This window comes from Notothenia rossii (assembly GCF_949606895.1).
Source record: "Notothenia rossii genome assembly, chromosome: 5".
NCBI lineage: Eukaryota > Metazoa > Chordata > Actinopteri > Perciformes > Nototheniidae > Notothenia > Notothenia rossii.
This window is the reverse complement of record NC_136903.1, coordinates 4,166,836-4,187,038: the sequence shown is the minus strand read 5'-3', so window position 1 is coordinate 4,187,038 and position 20,203 is coordinate 4,166,836. Positions and strand designations below refer to the sequence as shown.

The following is a 20,203-nucleotide window of genomic DNA, read 5'->3' as shown; positions in this document are numbered from 1 at the left end:
AAAATATAAACGCAACACTTTTGTTTTTGCTCCCATTTTTCATGAGATGAACTCAAAGATCTAAAACATTTTCTATAAACACAAAATAACCATTTCTCTCAAATATTGTTCACAAATCTGTCTAAATCTTTGATAGTGAGCACTTCTCCTTTGCCGAGATAATCCATCCCACCTCACAGGTGTGGCATATCAAGATGCTGATTAGACAGCATGATTATTGCACAGGTGGGCCTTAGGCTGGCCACAATAAAAGGCCACTCTGAAACGTGCAGTTTTGCTTTATTGGGGGGGGTCTGGGGGGGGTCCGAAAACCAGTCAGTATCTGGTGTGAGGGTTAGGGTTAGGGTTAGGGTAATGTTGTGAATCGAGTGGTTCGTCGTCCATAACATACGCCTGCCCATACCATAACCCCACCACCACCATGGGCCACTCGATTCACAACATTACCCTAACCCTAATCCTAACCCTCACACCAGATACTGACTGGTTTTCGGACCCCCCCAGACCCCCCCATTAAAGCAAAACTCCACGTTTCAGAGTGGCCTTTTATTGTGGCCAGCCTAAGGCACACCTGTGCAATAATCATGCTGTCTAATCAGCATCTTGATACGCCACACCTGTGAGGTGGGATGGATTATCTCGGCAAAGGAGAAGTGCTCACTATCACAGATTTTTTCAGATTTGTGAACAATATTTGAGAGAAATGGTTATTTTGTGTTTATAGAAAATGTTTTAGATCTTTGAGTTCATCTCCTGGAAAATGGGAGTAAAAAAAAAAAGTGTTGCGTTTATATTTTTGTTCAGTGTAGCTTATTGTGAGTCTTATTATGGTCCATTTCTATAAGAAATAATAACACTTTTTTACCAATTGAACAGCTACGATATGAAGAAATCATATAATCAGGTTCATTTTAAACAGTTTATATATTTGTTTGCAAGGTTATTTATCCTTTTCAATTGTTGTCCCTTTACTTCTGTTGCTACAGTAATAAATCAAAGTAACTTCAAACAGCTTGCTATGCATTTGGCAAAGATAGTAAATACACGTCTACTTTTTAGAGGATGTCAAACAGCCACCACATGAACAGAAATCTAAAAAATAAGTATAAGCATTAAAACATAATAAACCAAAGGACAAAGTGCCCAGTGTGCAGAATGATCCACTTTATAATAATAATAATAATAATAATAATAATACATTTTGTAAGCGCTTTCACAGGTGCTCAAAGTCGCTTTACAGAGGTAGTAAAAAAAGAACAACAAATAAATATAGTTAAAGTCACATTAAAATCGAGCAATACAACAACAATCACACATTAAAAGTCTTAGTTGAATACTTGATTCTGATTGGTCTATCTGGAAAGTCTCACGATGTTAATTCTCGCTAACAGAGAGAATATTTCTAAACGTGGTTTTCTCGCCCTCAGTCGTCTTTATGTTCGAACATTGAGGTAAATCTTTCTCTCTCTGGTTGAATCAAGCCCGTACGTGGGCTCCTCTGAACAGCTTTGATAAACTCATCTTCCCTCTCTGACTCCTCCAAGGCCATTTTTCTTTTCATGAAAATGTTCTTTATTTGAAGAGGTAAATAAAAAAAACCACCATCCAGTTTGAAGCTGAATGTGACTATTTAACCACACAATGTAATCACATTATATAACTCCTCACTCCCTCCCAAACCCCCTAATGGAATACAATAAGTGAATAACTCATAGACAATGACAGCAAGAGACAGAACGAGATTTATAACAAATAATAATAAACGCAAATAATCCCCAATCAAGGGCAACCGTATCCGCTTTCACACAAAGTACTTTGCCGTGCTTAGTTCCCGGTACTTAGTCCCGCTGAACTCTTTAGTCCCTGGAACTGTCCTAGTACAGAGCCTCTCAAACTGTTTTCAGTAGTGTACCCCCTTTGAAACATTTTCTCAGCCGAGTACCCCCTGACCGACCCCGAACGTTTTTGATAGAAAAAGCCTAAACTAAGGATGTTTTCATCTTTGTGTATGAAAAAAAAGAACAGATACGATTTTTCCAAGGAGTTTTTCAATTGAAGTAATATATATATTTAACAAACCAATGAACAAAAGGATATATTATGAAAAACTATACAATACGATACACAAATTTGACATGTTTATATGAGGACCCACTTGGTGGTTCTAGAAATATTTTATATAAAATTGTGTTTTCTATTTCACTTATTGTACTAAGATTCTTTTTGTAATCATGCATGGTATTTTTTTTAATTAAGCTTTTTTTTGGTATCTCACGTACCCCCTGCAGTACCCCAACGTACCCCTAGGGATCCGCGTACCCCCATTTGAGAACCACTGTCCTAGTAGATCGCGTTCACACCGGAATAAATCCCTGGGGGAGGGTTAGGCAAATTAAGCCGCTGACGTCACTTCTTCTTCTTCTTCTTCTTCTTCTGCTTTGGGTTTACTGGCAGGCCGCAAACAACTTCACGGCGTATACTGCCGCCCCGAGTCCCCGGCCGGAAGTCCCCGGAGTTGGGGACTGGCTTCAGTAGAAGCTGCTGGTTAGCGTCTTCCGAGTAAATCGCCAGAAGCGCTGACACCTCCTCATCTCCACCGCTCCCATGTTTTCTTTTGTGTTGCCATAAGTTAGTCTCTCTCCGTTGGTGCAGTGGGCTAATGCTAATGCTAATAATGCTAATGCGAGCAAATAAAATGGCGGCTTCACAAAACTGAAAGTGCCTCTTGAGTTTTAGTCTCAGTGCAGTTATTACATTTAAACTGGAAGAAAACCCGTCTAAATGAGTCTCCATTCATAGTTTTTTTTAGAAAACATGAAATCTTTAACTTTAAACCCCTGAGCTCCATAGACATTCATATGTTGCTATGTATTCATGCATATATCATATTCCATTGACTTTAGACTCTTCCTGCACTATTTCTATCACTCTCTCATCATTCAAACAATCCATCAAAACTCACCTTTTCACTCTTGCCTTCAAACTCCTAATCCACTCACCCCTCACCCTTATTCCACCTAGCTTAGCACTTTCTACTCTTGTCGTTGTTTTGTTTCTGCTTTACTTGCTTTTAAAGTGCTTTGAGCACCAGGAAAAACACTATATAAATGTAATGTATTATTATTATTATTATTATTATTTGCATTTACTTGCACATCTCAAAACATTCTCGTGCAATATTTGATTTCTATTGTTATTTCTGTCACTATTTCTATAGGTTTTATTTGTTTCTGTCCGATATATATTCATGTTGCTCTGTTGGACGAGCGTGAGACTTCAGTGTTTCATTGCCATGGCGATAAAGCCTTGAATCTTGAAATTGGGGAAAAGGGGATAAAGAACTGGCCTTCAATAAATATAAAAATGATCTGAAAATTCCTGAATTCTGACTTCAATCTCAGAATTCAGAGAAAAATATGAAATTCTGTGCAAAATTTAAATTTCCTAAAATAAAGACAAATTGAGATTAAAGTTCACATGTGGCTCTAATCCTGCTCCGTAGCCAGTATATAGTGTAGCTTTTTCAAAAACATTTTATATTTACAATTACACATATACACATAAAATACATATATTTGTATTCAATGTTTTGGGACGGAGCAACAACACATTTGACGACGCCACCTTGTCCATGTGTGTCATTTTAATCTTTATTTTTTTTTGCCGATACAACCCTCCTCCGGTAGCTTCCCCTCCTGCGTGATCCTCCTGTAAACTATAACCCATCATAGAGGAGATCTCCCGTATATCCCCATCCTGTACCTCCCCTCCTCCTCCGCCCAGAGTTCCATTTGAATAATTTCCCTATCTACCTGCTCCGCTCAGTTTCAGGAGTAAAATAGCGAGGTGGAGATGGAGCAGATTGTGGGGGACTCGTGTCTGATGGATGAGAGGAGCTGCTGGATGTTATTTCTGCAGGAGGAGCAGAGACATTAAACATTGAGTTTCCCCCGGGCAGAGACCGTAAATCTGCTCACAGTTAAAGTCGGGTTTGAGGGTTCGGCACATCTTTTTAAAACATTGAACGGTTAGTTCCCTCGTTCAGTTAATTAATGGAAACCGGAAACGATTCAAAAACAGGAAGATTAGTCAGTCCTCTTTTTAAAATGAAACCCAGGAGGAATACTATTATGGAGCAATAAAGAATATTCAGGAAATAATGTGTTTCTGCTTTTATGTCTTCATGAGGACCTGAGGGTTAGATTCCAGCGCACGTTAGTACAGAGGGAACTTTTTGAAAAAAAACAGTTTGAATATAAAAAAATATAAAACATATCATATCTATTATTCTGAAATGGACCAATCTGCACAATCACTACTTTTACTGTCACTACTTTCACTATATTTTGATGAGAATACTTTTCTACTTTTACTTGAGGAACATTTTGAATGCAGGACTTTTACTGTAACAGAGTATTCCTACACTCTGGGACTATTACTTTTACTCAAGTACAAGATCTGAGTACTTCTACTTTTACACAAGCACAAGATCTGAGTACTTCTACTTTTACTCAAGTACAAGATCTGAGTACTTCTACTTTTACTCAAGTACAATATCTGAGTACTTCTACTTTTACTCAAGTACAATATCTGAGTACTTCTACTTTTACTCAAGCACAAGATCTGAGTACTTCTACTTTTACTCAAGTACAAGATCTGAGTACTTCTACTTTTACTCAAGTACAAGATCTGAGTACTTCTACTTTTACTCAAGTACAATATCTGAGTACTTCTACTTTTACTCAAGTACAATATCTGAGTACTTCTACTTTAACTCAAGTACAAGATCTGAGTACTTCTACTTTTACTCAAGTACAAGATCTGAGTACTTCTACTTTTACTCAAGCATAAGATCTGAGTAATTCTACCTTTACTCAAGTACAAGATCTGAGTACTTCTACTTTTACTCAAATACAAGACCTGAGTACTTCTACTTTGACTCAAGTACAAGATCCGAGTATTTCTACTTTTACTACAAGATCTGAGTACTTCTACTTTTACTCAAGTACAATATCTGAGTACTTCTACTTTTACTACAAGACCTGAGTACTTCTACTTTAACTCAAGTACAAGATCTGAGTACTTCTACTTTTACTCAAGCACAACATCTGAGTACTTCTACTTTTACTCAAATTTAAGATCTGAGTACTTCTACTTTTACTCAAGTACAAGATCTGAGTACTTCTACTATTACTAAAAGATCTGAGTACTTCTACTTTTACTCAAGTACAAGATCTGAGTACTTCTCCTTTTACTCAAGTACAATATCTGAGTACTTCTACTTTTACTCAAATATAAGATCTGAGTACTTCTACCACCTCTGATGATTTGTAGTATTTGTTAGCATAGCATCAACACTCAGTGGTCCTTCAGTGTTGTGCTAAACCCACCTGGTGGAATTAAGTAAATAAAGTGTATTATTATTTATTACTTTTTATATATTTCCTACTTTATTCAATTGGAGCTTCACTCTTTTAGAAAACCCTTTTTTAGAAAATGCCCCGAACATCTCAATAGTTTCAGGTGAAGTTGTTCTTGAGCCACAAAGCATTAAGGGATATTATATTTTGCCCCCTCTAAAAGAAAATAATAATTACGTCCAGGCGATCTTCTCACAAATGGTTTTCCGTCCACCTGCGAACGCTAAGCTGTGCATGTCGTGTCTGGTGTTCTCCGGTTGTTGTTTCAGGCTGATGCTAATTCACTATTACACGCTCTGTTTTACATCTCTGTCCACATGGATACACAGAAACCAGAATATAAAAGAACCTGCAACTGAGAAGGCCTTTTGATGTGATGAGACCAAAACTAAAATGATACAAATATCCAAATACATGAAGTCCTTAAAGGCAGGAGTTCAGGGTTGTAAAAAAACGACATTTTGACTTTAACATGGGACACTATGGCCTTGGTTAATCTCCATTAATAACAATGTGATAATCTGAATTTAACAAAGTATAAATTGTGGCTTAATCTAATCAAAGCATATCCGTATTAGTAAAAGTTAAAAGGTTTTATTTATTAAATAGTCTCTATTATTCTTTTTGGAGATTTCCAATCCACGTCATAGGCTAAGAGGGGCGGGACATCTCTAAGCAGTGGACCAATCACAACAGAGCCGGCCAGATAACCAATCAGAGCAGACTGGGCTCTGGTTTGAAAAGAGGTGCTGTAGAGACACTACATACTGATATACACCTGAGCATCAGCAGGAGAGGACTCTTTAAAGTAGAGACACTACATACTGATATACACCTGAACATCAGCAGGAGAGGACTCTTTAAAGTAGAAACACTACATACTGATATACACCTGAACATCAGCAGGAGAGGACTCTTTAAAGTAGAGACACTACATACTGATATACACCTGAACATCAGCAGGAGAGGACTCTTTAAAGTAGAGACACTACATACTGATATACACCTGAGCATCAGCAGGAGAGGACTCTTTAAAGTAGAGACACTACATACTAATATACACCTGAACATCAGCAGGAGAGGACTCTTTAAAGTGGAGACACTACATACTGATATACACCTGAACATCAGCAGGAGAGGACTCTTTAAAGTAGAGACACTACATTCTGATATACACCTGAACATCAGCAGGAGAGGACTCTTTAAAGTAGAGACACTACATACTGATATACACCTGAACATCAGCAGGAGAGGACTCTTTAAAGTAGAGACACTACATACTGATATACACCTGAACATCAGCAGGAGAGGACTCTTTAAAGTAGAGACACTACATACTGATATACACCTGAACATCAGCAGGAGAGGACTCTTTAAAGTAGAGACACTACATGCTGATATACACCTGAACATCAGCAGGAGAGGACTCTTTAAAGTAGAGACACTACATACTGATATACACCTGAACATCAGCAGGAGAGGACTCTTTAAAGTAGAGACACTACATACTGATATACACCTGAACATCAGCAGGAGAGGACTCTTTAAAGTAGAGACACTACATACTGATATACACCTGAACATCAGCAGGAGAGGACTCTTTAAAGTAGAGACACTACATTCTGATATACGCCTGAAAGTACAAATAGTTTGTTTTGCGGGTCGTACTTTTAACAGGCTCGTACAGTGTATGAAACTGAGATATATAACTTTATAGCTTTTGTTAATTGTTAAGCTAATACTTAGCTCACCTGTTTCTTGTGAGGTCAAAACATCCAGCTTTATTCGGCAGAACAATCTACATTTTTATTAAATTCACAGGATTTGTTGTTCTTTCCACAAGCTTTATTTAATTATCTTTTTTATCGACATATACAATTGAAAAATTAAGAGAAAGCTTTAAAGAAAGAACACACACTTTGTTCCCTTGATGCCTTATTGCGTTCTATAAAGGTGTCACATGTTGGATTTGAGTCATTTTGATGTCTTAGTGCTGAAACATCAAATCCTCATTTAATACTTCAGTACTGAATTACCTATATTATCTGATTTCATCTTCTCCTGAGGGAAACCACCTGAAAGACTCAACAGAGATCGTCTTCATTTATTAATTTGATGGCCTCAGTGATGATAAGGATTTCATCTGAAACCTCAAGAACATCTCCAGGTTTCAGCGTATGCAGCGGCGCACGTGCATGAAGAACTCTCGCTCAGTGGCATGTGGCTTTGTGCCTGATTAAGCTTATTAAACACACACACACACACACACACACACACACACACACACACACACACACACACACACACCAACGCTCACGTCTCTGGGTCTCAGATTTCATCCACAGATACAGACAGTCCAAACGAAGTTTCCGGAGATCAAAACACGATCATATTTCACCATGATCCCGGACAGAAAGTCAGAAAAGTCACTTATGAAATCCTCATGGCACTGATGGCCTCAGCAATGACCGGGCGATGATAAGGATTTAATCTGAAGCCTCAAGAACATCTCCAGGTTTCAGCGGCTGCAGCGGCACACGTGCATGAAGAACTCTCGCTCGGTGGCATGTGGCTTTGTGCCTGATTAAGCTTACTAAGCCCCCCCCCCCCCCCCCCCCCCCCCCACACACACACACACACACACACACGCGCGCGCGCGCGCTCACGTCTCTGGGTCTCTCCACATGCTCGGTTGAACCCTCACATACATCAAACGTTGAACACAAATCAAACTGGAGCTGCTCAACTGCTTTTTTATGCTTCGCTCCTCTGAACGCCGGGCAGCGGGGGGTTCCCATAATTCCATGTTGGAAATGCAGCGAATCAGGGACGAAGCGATGTCTGCGGGGGGCCGGGGGGGTTTAATCGTTAACTCACCCGTGTTCTGCTCGCCCGTGTGCTTATTTTTAGAGGATCATCGGGAGGCAAATCGAGACGCTTGTGGGGCTGTTAGCGTATTAGCGCTCGCTGCGTTAAGGCCTATTGTAATGTCCTGTTTGAACATAGCACAACAAGGGAAGGGGGAGGACGAGGAGGAGCACTACAAAAACTCGAAATCTTGCCCTGTATATTCGTCTTATATCTAGTCAGAATATGTTTTTACACTTGCTATAAGACACAATAACTTCAGAAGTAACTCTGCTGTGAGATATCGGGTGTTGTTTTTAGACAATGCAATGCAGTCAAAAAATCGTATTTTGAGTTGTACCTCAGAAGTAACATATTTTTTTTAATATTTATTAGAAAATCGCCAACTAACATCAGAAAACAGAACACTATGGAGCATTTGCCGCTTATATTGTAACACAGCATTTCCTGATTCTGGTGAAATATAGTTCAAAATGAGTTCTCCAGATAATTACAAGATCTGATTTATCTAAATATCCCTTCTTATTTCAAGAAATCTAACCAAGGCCATGTTCACTTGTTCTATGGGCAGATTGTTGAACTTATTTCAAGTGAAAACACCTTGTATTAATAATTGTTGTAACTTGTTTTTGGAGCAGCATTGTTTCCAGTGAGGAAGGGCATCAGGGAGAACCCCCTCTGATTCTTTCGGACAACGGGTGCTCACTAAGAAGCGATACAAGCTTGCTGTTGCCGTTTAAAAAATAAAAAAATAGGGGATGCAGCGAGACTGACCCTTCAGGAGGAGAAACGCTTTACAGGCGGCTCAGTGTTTGGGGGAGGATCAAGGGAGGAAAGGGGGGAGAACAGACTGTAGGTGAGTGAAGTGATGAATATGTGAAGAGCTCGCCTCCCACTGTGACTTCACTTCACATACGTGGCTTTTTATAAACTGCTGAACGAAGCAGAAAGAGGAAACCAGCAGGGAGCTTAGCCGGGGGTTTCTGCACCGTGTGAACTCCACGAATAAAGGACTAATTGTATATATTTTCTTTTTTAATTCAACGTATTTAATATTAATACAGACGATTGATACAGGCAGGTATAGGGCAACCACATTTGTTTAAGCAAGAAGATAGAAAGCATAGATTTTTAAGAAAATTGTCTCAAAGGTCCCATGTCAGGTTTTTCCGGTTATTACCCGTCCCCTTGTGTGTCATGTAGCTTCTGCATGTAAACGGTCTGCAGAGTCAAAACCCCTCAAAGTACCCCCTGTAGGGAGTAAAACTCTAACACAGAGAAGACCTGTCTATGCTGCCCCAGAACGCCTCGTTGGACATTTCTCTTTTTCCATTGTTTGCTTCCTGGGTTCTGTGACGTGTGAACACCCAAATCAACAACAAATGACCGGATTGGCCCAAATGGACCAATCCTTGGAGCACCTCACTCACCAGGACCCCTTGGCTAACTAACAGGGAGTCCCATTGACCCTGAACGCTGGTAATAGACGAGTTGGGATGGTGGAGAAATGCTCTCCGTAGACCCATTCTCACAGCGCTATAAACCTTTTTCTGACTCAATATCAAGCCACACTTATTGTTTTTACTTCGGCTGTGAGTGTTTGTGTGCTCAGGATGAGTTTTGCTTATTCTCGCTGTTTCGCCGACCAGGAAACCTGTCCGCTCCTCACAGCAGCCGTTTAGACAGAGAGTGAATACACATACCACACAGAAATGCTGAATGAGAAACCAATTTGAGTTTGGAACATTGAACAATATAAATCTATTCTAGTAGAACTCAACAATGGAATTATGATCAGTGGAAATGGCCATGACATGGGACCTTTAAAAAAGCATTTTTGGGTCAAAGATCTCAAATATGTTACAATGTTAACGTCTCAGAACATATAGAAATACAAATATTTTTTAAAACGTATGTACTTTAAAGTCTCGATGTGGAAATTTAACAAAGTCATGTATAGGGATAACATATTTATACAACATGAAAAATGTAAAAGAAATAAAAAAACAAAATGTGATAGAAGTACAGATCACAACAATAACATAATTCTTTATATCATATTCAAACAGCATTAGCTGTGGACGTCTTAATTGGACGTAATTGTTCACTAAATATCTTAGTTATATTCCGGTGTTTGGATCCCCTCCATACAATCCTCTTCTCTCTTTGTCTGAACAGCCGCATACATAGAAACCTTTGGGGCAGATGGATGAGATTATCGCAGCTTGAACAAAAGACCTAGTTTGATTATTGTCACGCATAGCCGTGTTATTGTTAAAGATGCATCAACTGCTTTAACAGGCATGGATTGGTCCCTGAACAGGCCTTCAGGGCACAGGGAATAAGGGGAACCTCAACTACAAAATGTCACTCAAAAAGACATGTAAGAAAAATAAAGAGATTTAAAATGACCACAAAGACACACAAAACAACCTCATAGAGATTAAACAACCTACAAAGGTACACACAATGACACCAAAGAGACTCAATACAAGCTTATAGAGACTAAAAAACCTAAACGGGCCCCAATGTGACCACTGAAAGATCTGAAATGGCTGCAAAGACGCTCAAAACAACATCAAATAGAAACAAAATAACTACAAAGAGACGATACGGCCTAAATGAGACTCAGAATGACTACTGAGACACAAAATCATCACTTCTCTAGGCTCTTCCCTCTCTTTGCCTCATTCAAGCTGGCAAACTACAAACAAAACACCAAATACATTTTTTTAAATCTGTCTCAGCGAAGAGTTGGACTGACTCGTCCAGTTAGTCTTCTTAGTCTCGGCTAGTTAAGTTCCCCATCTCTTGAACTGTTGTCATCCATATAGTCGCTCTCATTCACATATTATGTAGTACACTGTGTTCGGTGATGTGATTTAATCGTGGCTAATAAATACTGCCTGTTAATCAGCAGTTATCCCCTAGCTGCTCTTCAGCGGTGACATCATCGTAAAGTTTTGTGGGCTGTGTTTTTAAATATATTATTAACGAGCACTTATTAATAATATTTCTTAGAATATTATCTTGTTTTATGTGTCTCACTGTGGGAAACGGTATCTCGAGATTTCTGTATGTATAACACATGTAGACATTTTGACAATAAAGCTGACTTTGACTTTGAAAGGTATTTTACGATCACTCTGTCTTCTGACAAAATCCGGACGGGAGCTGTACCGTGTGGTTAGCCATACTGAGTTTTAAATGGAGGAAAGTTTAGAAAAGCATTTGTCTCTTCTCCAGTTATTCACCACGACACACAGCCCCTGAACCAGAAGTGACATGCAATTGTTCTGGTGGCCCATTACTCCCAACACCCCAGTAGTCCCAAAATGTCCCATTCAGCCAAAAGCCCATTTGTCCAACAGGCTTTTATCGGGAAAACAAACGCCCTCTGCTCGGAAAATATCCATTTTACCTGCAGGTAGAAAGATTCATGGCCTGCTATCAGCCCCGTTTCCTGTTGTAAAAGCTCACTTTTCCCGGATAACAATGAAAGACAAGGCTAGGATTTTTTACCTGTTTTTCTTTGGAGACATGTTTAAAATGCTCCATGATAGGGAAAGTGAGAATGGGGGGCTGAAAACAGAAATATTGTTTTCTATATAGTGTATATCCGGATTAATGTGGATGTAGTCTTAGAGAAACTGTGGGATTTTAGCCTTTGCAAACCCTTTACATGCACTAAAACCTATATAACATTCTACAGGAAAGGGAAAACTCCCAAAAGCATAACAGGATCCCTTTAAATACACTTTTAATATGCAAATCATTACATGAGGTTGTGCATATTCAACAACATGTTATGACCCCCAGCAACTTTTTAAGCAAGATTTAATACCAAAAACCTCCTGCAGGTTACATTCTGTTTGCAAAGCTTTAGTTCTTAGTGTGTTTTTTCAGAGGCTTTCTTTTATCGCTCTTTTTGAAAGCTGAAATATGACTTCAGTGTATTACAAAATTAGCAACCACCTACTGTGATCTACCATCATTAAAATTCTGCGACATCAGCAGTACTCTGAAAGCAGATTCAACTTTATTTAGATATATTAAGCTTCATTGTAAAGGGAAATATCTCATTGTACATCTGAGCAGTGGTGGAAAGTAACTACACTTACTTAACACTTTGAATGCCAGACATTTACTCGTAACAGAGTATATCTACACTGTGGTATAATTACTTTGACGTAGGGGGTTTCCCTCTCCTGTAGTGTGTTATATAGAGACAGAGATTGAAAAACACAGGCCGTTTGAGAAAAATAAAGCACGTTGTGAACATTAAAGGTGGGGTAGGTCATTTTGAGTGCGCTAGAATTTAAAAATATACAACCGGAAAAAATTGGTCGTGCTTTTTACAGCGCTACGGCTTCCACAGATGACATTTTTGAATGTATTTATTGTCAAAGCATTTAATGTGTTCATTGCTATCGGGATGTTAAGCGCATTCCACGGAATATAACAAAAAGTGTTTCTGAAATAAATTACATACCCCACCTTTAAAGCATGGAGACATGTCACAGTAGAGGCACAACATACAAAACCTGAAGAGGAGCATAATACGTCCTCTTTAAGTAAAATATCTGAGTACTTCTCTCACCTCCTCATGTGAGATCAAGATATCTGAAGGGATGGATGGAGAAAAATGTAGCAGTTATTAGGAGTAAGAAAAAAAAAAGTATCTTCGACCATACAACAAAACACCTGAGCAAGGATCGAAGGAAGCTGAACAAGTGTGAGGTAAGAGCGTGGAGGTATTATCACTCAGATGAATGGACCGGTTCGCCCACGCTGCCTGCCAAGGTCTCCCAGAAAAGAATCGATACCAGAGCACCCATTCAATAAAACTGAGGCCTCGCTCTGCTGTGTTTCACTGCGACACACACACTTCCTGTCAGCACAGGGAAGAGGAGCTGCTGCTGCTGCTGCTGCTGTCGGATCCATTCAGGTCGAACAAGTAAATTAATGGAGCACCGGTTCTCTCTCTGCTCTTATTTAATGACAATTTGCAGCCGTGCCATCACTGGCGGCATACAGAGTAACAACAGTCTGGAAATAAAGTTAACAGACAGTCACTTGACACTTTGAATTAAGTATTTTTGGTGAAATCGCAAGTGGTCGCAAGTATTTCCCAGAGAGTGGCTAACAAGAACTGACCTATCCCAAAGTGATACTTACGGTATTTATTTTTTGTTGCATAAGGCCCACGAATGCCCAGCGGCGAACCGTCAGGGCCTTCAAGCTATTCAAAGAATACCCTGGAACACTCAGATAAAACTAACAAAAATCGATTTAATTATATAAATAAAATGTATATAAAATGAATAAATGAGAATGGTATCTGTGTTGTTGATCTGTAATATTGCAGTGTTACGTTGATTTGTTTGTCCTTCTCGGACCATGCACTACGCATTTCAGTGGTTTTGTGTTAGAAAAGAAAGCAACCAATCAGATCTTGTTCTGGGTCTCTGGGTAGAATATCCTTCAACCAAGGTATTCTACATCCTTGATCGAATGCCCTGGCCGTTGCACTGAATGAGAGCGTATGTTTGGACTGACAGTTTGATCAACCAATCAGATATTGATTTGTAGCCAATGGGCGTATTCTTTTAGAGTTTCCCTCGGTTCCAGGGTATTCTAGAAGGCCCGCTGTTAACTGGCTCGAGACAGAGGATCTAGATGAATGCGACGAAGCAATTCATGCCGTTGTATTGTTTTTAACGTTGAAATGGCAAGTGCAACAGGTGAAGATGAAGTTGTTGCGGAATTATTGTGAGTACCCTTTTCAAGACGACAATCAAGTGAAAAGACGGACATTATAATGCCGGGGGGGGGGAGGCGCGGCGGAGGGTCTGTGTGTGTCTACAGAAGGTCCAGTTGTGATAGACACGGTTCGCCACTGCGAATGACAATGTGCTTCCATTAGATCATTGAGACTTGCATGCGGGGTTCCTCAAGGCACCGAACTGGGGCCTCTTCTTTTTAATATCTACATTCGTCAATCTTCGGAAACAAAAACATAAGATACAGTAACTATCAGTGTTGGGACGAACGCGCTACAAACTAACGCGTTACTGTAACGCAACTACCTCTTGCGGTAACTAATAGCGTTACTAGTTACCTATTCCCATTAAGTAACGCCGTTATAGTTACTGTGATTTAAATGGGTGCGTTACTGCGTTGCATTATGTGATGGAACTGAACCGAATCTCCCTGTGGATGTAACTTACAGGCGAATACAGCGATGTCCTCTCACAGCACCATGGAAAAGTGAAAGTAACCAGAGAGAGGAGTCATGATTGGTTAACGCGGGGTAACATTTCAGGGTAAGCCAATCAGAGACAGAGTTGGGCGGGTCTTGCCTTATGGGGAAAATACACAGACACACAAACACTTGCTAACACACACACATACACGGCAACGCTCACCACCAGCACACATGACACTATGGCAGATGCAAGTATCAGCGAGAGCAGCAGCGCATTTACAACTTGGAGATTACTTATAAGGCTGAAAGCACCTCTTCTTAAGTTTATCCACCACTATTGATTTTGTTTATGCTAAATGGCCAGATGTGAGGTAAATGATTACACTGTTAGTTTGTTTTTGTTAGGCTGAAAATAGTTTGTTTGTCTTCAGTGTCAGTCTGACAGTTTATTATTTATTTAATTGTTATTGCCAAAAGAGTGCACTACTTAGAACTTCATTGTTGAGGCTACAATAAAGATGCCTGTCAAAATGTCTAAACATATATTTTGTGTTTTATTGTTCCTCTACATTTCATAATGATAATTGCTACAATGATGGGAGTTGTCTTTTGTCTTACTGTGCCACAGAACAACACAAACACTTGTATTTTTATTGTTATTATTTTTAAAGTAAAGTAACTTGTTACTTTTATAATTTAGTAACTAACAAAGTAACTAGTTACTTTTTGAGAGCAGTAACTATAACTATTACTAGTTACTTTTTAAAAGTAACTTGCCCAACACTGGTAATTATGCAGCAGACACATAAATGTACTACATATTTCAGCATTGGAATATGGTCCAATACAAGCACTGAGTATGTGCAGTGGACAAATGAATGATTGGATACGTCCGAACGATCTTAAATTAAATAGACAGGACAGAGGCATAAAATACAAATATGAAACCTGAAAATGAGCATAATTGGGCCGCTTTAACTTTGAGAAGACGTGTTTAGGTTATAGGCATCAATCCCCCAGAAAACTGCAGGTTCTTTTAAATCGAGGTGGAGGCCTTTCTGTGGAGGCCTTTCCCATCTCCTTGGCATAGAGTTGATCAGGTTGTTGATTGTGTCCTGTGGAATGTTGGTCCACTCCTTTTCAATGGCTGTGCCAAGTTGCTGGATATTGGCAGGAACTGGAACACACTGTCGTATACGCCGATCCAGAGCATCCCAAACATGCTCAATGGGTGACACGTTAGGGTTAGGGTTAGGGTTTAACCCCCCCAGACCCCCCCAATAAAGCAAAACTGCACGTTTCAGAGTGGCCTTTTATTGTGGCCAGCCTAAGGCACACCTGTGTAATAATCATGCTGTCTAATCAGCCTCTTGATATGCCACACCTGTGAGGTGGGATGGATTATCTCGACAAAGGAGAAGTGCTCACTATCACAGATTTTTTCAGATTTGTGAACAATATTTGAGAGAAATGGTTATTTTGTGTTTATAGAAAATGTTTTAGATCTTTGAGTTCATCTCATGAAAAATGGGAGCAAAAACAAAAGTGTTGCGTTTATATTTTTGTTCAGTGTAAATCCACACATCTTCATCTCACTGCACTGTAACGTGGAGTCTTGATTTCTTTAACAGTCCTATTCTTTTCTGCCTAAAATACCCTATAAGTGTGTGTTGTTTGAGCTTAGAGGTGCATCCAGCGGTCATGTTTTCCCCGAATAACTTTTATTTCATGGGTTCCACAGATTTGTGTTATTGTGTTTAATGACAAAGCTGCAGCATGTGTCACCAGAGAGTTATGATGATTACCGTGTTTGGCAATAATGTGAAGCGACAACGTTAATTCTGTATCAACAGATTCTCTGGAGTGAAATGAAGTGAAGTAAAGTGGGGGTGTAGAGGACGAGGTGGTGTTGGTTGGGTGGGGGTTCTGCACCCTAAGGCGAGTTTCTGTGATTCATCGCCATGCTGATGTGATTTCTGAAGCTTTTATTCACGTTGAAAAAGGAAATCGGGGCAGGATTGAATCAAACCGGCGCCCACTCACTTCATTATAAATCATTCTTATATTTTCCATGTTGTTCTGCTCTTTAGCTTCAATCTGCTGCTCTTCTTCTCGGCTTCAAAGATGCTAAACGAATCTGCTTCCAGTTTGAGACTATGCTGTCCCCGGTGTTGAATTTGCCCTGCAGTGAGGAGTACTGAACCACAAACATAACATGAATACAGCAGTTGCTAGAAAAAGAAGCGGCATCTGAAACCAAAACGTTAAGTTTAGAAGGATTACATGAACATTCAGGTGTTCTTGGTAATGTTTCAACGCTTCAACATGTTGGATTTAAACAATTAGGGCCTTGTTTGTGATGCTCGAAGACACAGACACAATACAGGAAATGTTTCAGACCACCTCTTCAAGTATTTTAAACATTCAGATATCATTCCACCTTGAATGCTTCTTTTATGTATTTACTCTTCGTGTCGATGCGATCAGTTAGCTATCTAATCTACCCTAGATGCATGAAGTGAAAAGGTGTCAATGTATTTAAGAAAGACATCTTAATAATTTTAGTACAAAAAGCACTTTAGAGGGCATTTCCCTCCAAACAATTAGGAATTGTTGTATACGAATGTCATTTATAGGGTTTAAAGGGACAGGGTTGGATAAAAACTGTATATATTGTATTATGTTATTTAGTAAATAGCTCCTTGTTACAAGAAAAATGTCCTTACAGCTTATATTTGAATCAGATTTCTGGGAGTTTTAAAAAATGAGTCTTTCAATTATTAAAAATGTGTATCCAAAAAAATTATATTTATCAGTTTTTGTAATGAAAATTGGAAATATTGGTAAAAATTGGATTAAAAATATATTTAAAATAATGGTCAGGTAAATCATTAAAGGGAATAACCAGTAGGTGAGAAACCAAAGTGTGTGAAACCTCAGAATATTATAGTTTAAAATGCTTTTCCGTCATGATTTACGCTGACAACCAGAAGATTTAAATCTAACTGAAGTCATCCCTTTGTAGATGTTGGTCGTACAAATAATATGAATCTGCAGGCTAAATGTGAACAGTGTCAGACAGCATGAGATATTAAATTGGCAGGATTAAGTCAATATGGCAGCAAGGCGTTTGTTTGGTTGGTTTATTGACGAGTTGGCGAGGAAACTGTGATAAGATGAGTCACGCTGAGGAAAACCTGCATCGTCACAAAAAAACAGAAAGAAAAAGAACATCTTAAAAAGACAACACATGGAGATACAATAATGTAGTTACCACACACTGGGCAGACAACAGGGACGGTGGTCAGTTTGGATTAATGTCAGTTAGAACAGATTCAGTCAAGATGCCTTTTCACTGAATAAAGGGAAATCAATCAAGAGTAGCTGTCTAACATGGCAAAGCAGGTCAACCGTTAAACACAGTTTGATGGTTCAGTTCTCCTGGAGAGTCCTGGAGCAGGATAACAAACCCCCAAACATCTCCAGATGAGAGAATAAAATAAATGTCCTGCAGTGTAATCTACAACACACATATTTAGCAAATTAGAGCTAAAAACATGTACACATTTTCCTCCACCATAGCTGTGTATTTTGCATTTCACATGTTTTTAAGACTACATTCAAAGGAGCACTTTGAGTGACAAGACCAGGAGCCAATCAGTGAGAAGGGTGGGATTGATGCAACATTGTGTAGCAATGTTTTATTGATGCATGGACTTCAAGAATGGATCTTCTTTTGTATAAACTTTACATTTGAACCTGATTGAATTAAGTTCAATTGGACTGTAGACTGTATTGGAAACAAGTTTCTCAGATGCACTTTTTAAATGTGTCCACTTGGCAATGCCGATTTGGTGCAATACAAAGGTGGGTTGTGTGATGAATGTTACCTCGTTAGATGAAACAAGTGTGGCCAAACTGCAGCTGCAAAGCAGAAATATGATTCAAGACGTTATTGAAATAATCATCAAATTGCAATAAGTAAGGGATAATGTGCTGCGAAGCGGTCATTATGGGGAAAAGAACACCGACAGGCTGATCAGGAGCCGGACGCGAAGCGGAGGGATCTAGATCGGCATGAAGGTGTTCTTTTCCCCATAATGACCAAGTCGCTGCACATTATCCCGCTTATTACATGGCCACATTCTCAACAAAGTAACGACATGACTCCCACTATTAATAGAAATGCTTTTATGGATTTAGAAAATGATTTTATTGATTTAAAAAATAGTTGTATGTATTGATTTAAATTGGCATCCATCCGCTAAGAAAAATAGTCCGTTGTTTCTGTTTGAACTAACGTAGCAACGGCAGGAACTGCTTCGATAGCGTTTTTGAGGAGCTTTTTGATTACAGATTTGAAAACATCGCTGCTTGCTTTAAAAGTAGCACAATTCATTATGTCAAACCGTGGAAAGTATCTAGATATCCCTGCCCTAATGCCAAAGGAACTGCACACTGAATATGTGTCGCCGTCTGATGTCTATGTCTGGACCGCTGCGTAAAAAGGAGGGTTTCTGCCCGTTACTTCTTCGCTCTTTTCTTGTCGCTCTTGTCTTGTCAGTTAGAAAAGTAACCATCATGCAGTTTGATTTTCGGCCAAACTGTATACAGTTAAATCGAACGGACTTGTTTGTGCAGATGTGAGCGTCCTTAACAACGGTCAATAAGTGCTTGACAGCGGTCTGTCTGTTCGGTATTAACAACGTCTCACGTGTTCTGAATTGACCAATCAGAATCGAGTATTCAACTAAGCCATGTAATAAGATTGTTTAATGACTTCAGTATTGTGATACAGCATATCTTATCCTGGGGCCTCTAGGGATTTCCAACCGTAGTCATTGAGCTACCTCTCAGATAAAATGTAGGCCAAATGTAGGTTTGCCCACCTCACCAAGGATAAAGTAGTTTGGACAGATATGGTAGTGGGAAACAAACAGTCTAGCATCACGAAACTACTGGTCGCAAGCTTAAAAATACAAGCGTGATCACACGACTTACTGTCCTAGCCAACAGAGAAACGTACACAAATGATAATCAGAAAGGTCTAACCTCGGTGTGTATTCTTTTCTTTGTGTTTTCTACAGGAAGTGCAGGGACTCCGGTCATGTTTAACGAGAACGGCGACGCTCCTGGACGCTACGACATCTTCCAGTATCAGATCAACAACAGGTCAACGGCCGAGTACAAGGTCATCGGACACTGGACCAATCAGCTGCATCTGACGGTAAGGATCAAGAATATTCAATCTTGTATATTTTGTAAGCATCTGTCAAACTGTTCATGAGACTGGTACAAGGCATCATTTCATTACCTGGATATTGGAGATTACATTTTTTATTAATTTTTTTAATTACATTTCATTTAGCTGAGGCTTTTATCCAAAGAGATTTACAATTACAGATTACAGGGACATTCTCCCTGGAGTAACTGAGGGTGAAATGCCTTACTCAAGGGCCCACTAGTGGTGGTTTCTGGCCGGATTTGAACTCACAACCTTCCTATCTTCAGCCCACCTCCCTCACTATCCATTAGACCACCACTACCCTTGATGAACGACAATAACAGATGTGTTTTCTCAGTTGTCATAGAGTACTTTACTTTTTAAATACAGACTGAAAACGTTATCTTATTCAAATAGGGGTGGACAAGCTGCAAAATCTGCGGTCGGAAATAATAAATAGGATTCATAATATGTTCTCGCAAC

The 20,203-nt window shown here is 39.3% G+C and overlaps 1 protein-coding gene across 7 annotated transcripts in view; it reads left to right on the top strand.

Annotated features, from left to right (window-relative positions):
- Positions 1–20,203, top strand: part of LOC307041310 (metabotropic glutamate receptor 8-like) — a 162,761-nt gene that overhangs the window by 107,677 nt on the left and 34,881 nt on the right. For all 7 annotated transcript variants that reach the window (XM_079684627.1, XM_079684628.1, XM_079684630.1 and 4 more), the window contains one exon: positions 19,584–19,723. In XM_079684627.1, the coding sequence (XP_079540753.1) occupies positions 19,584–19,723 (140 nt within the window). The remainder of the gene's footprint in view (positions 1–19,583; positions 19,724–20,203) is intronic.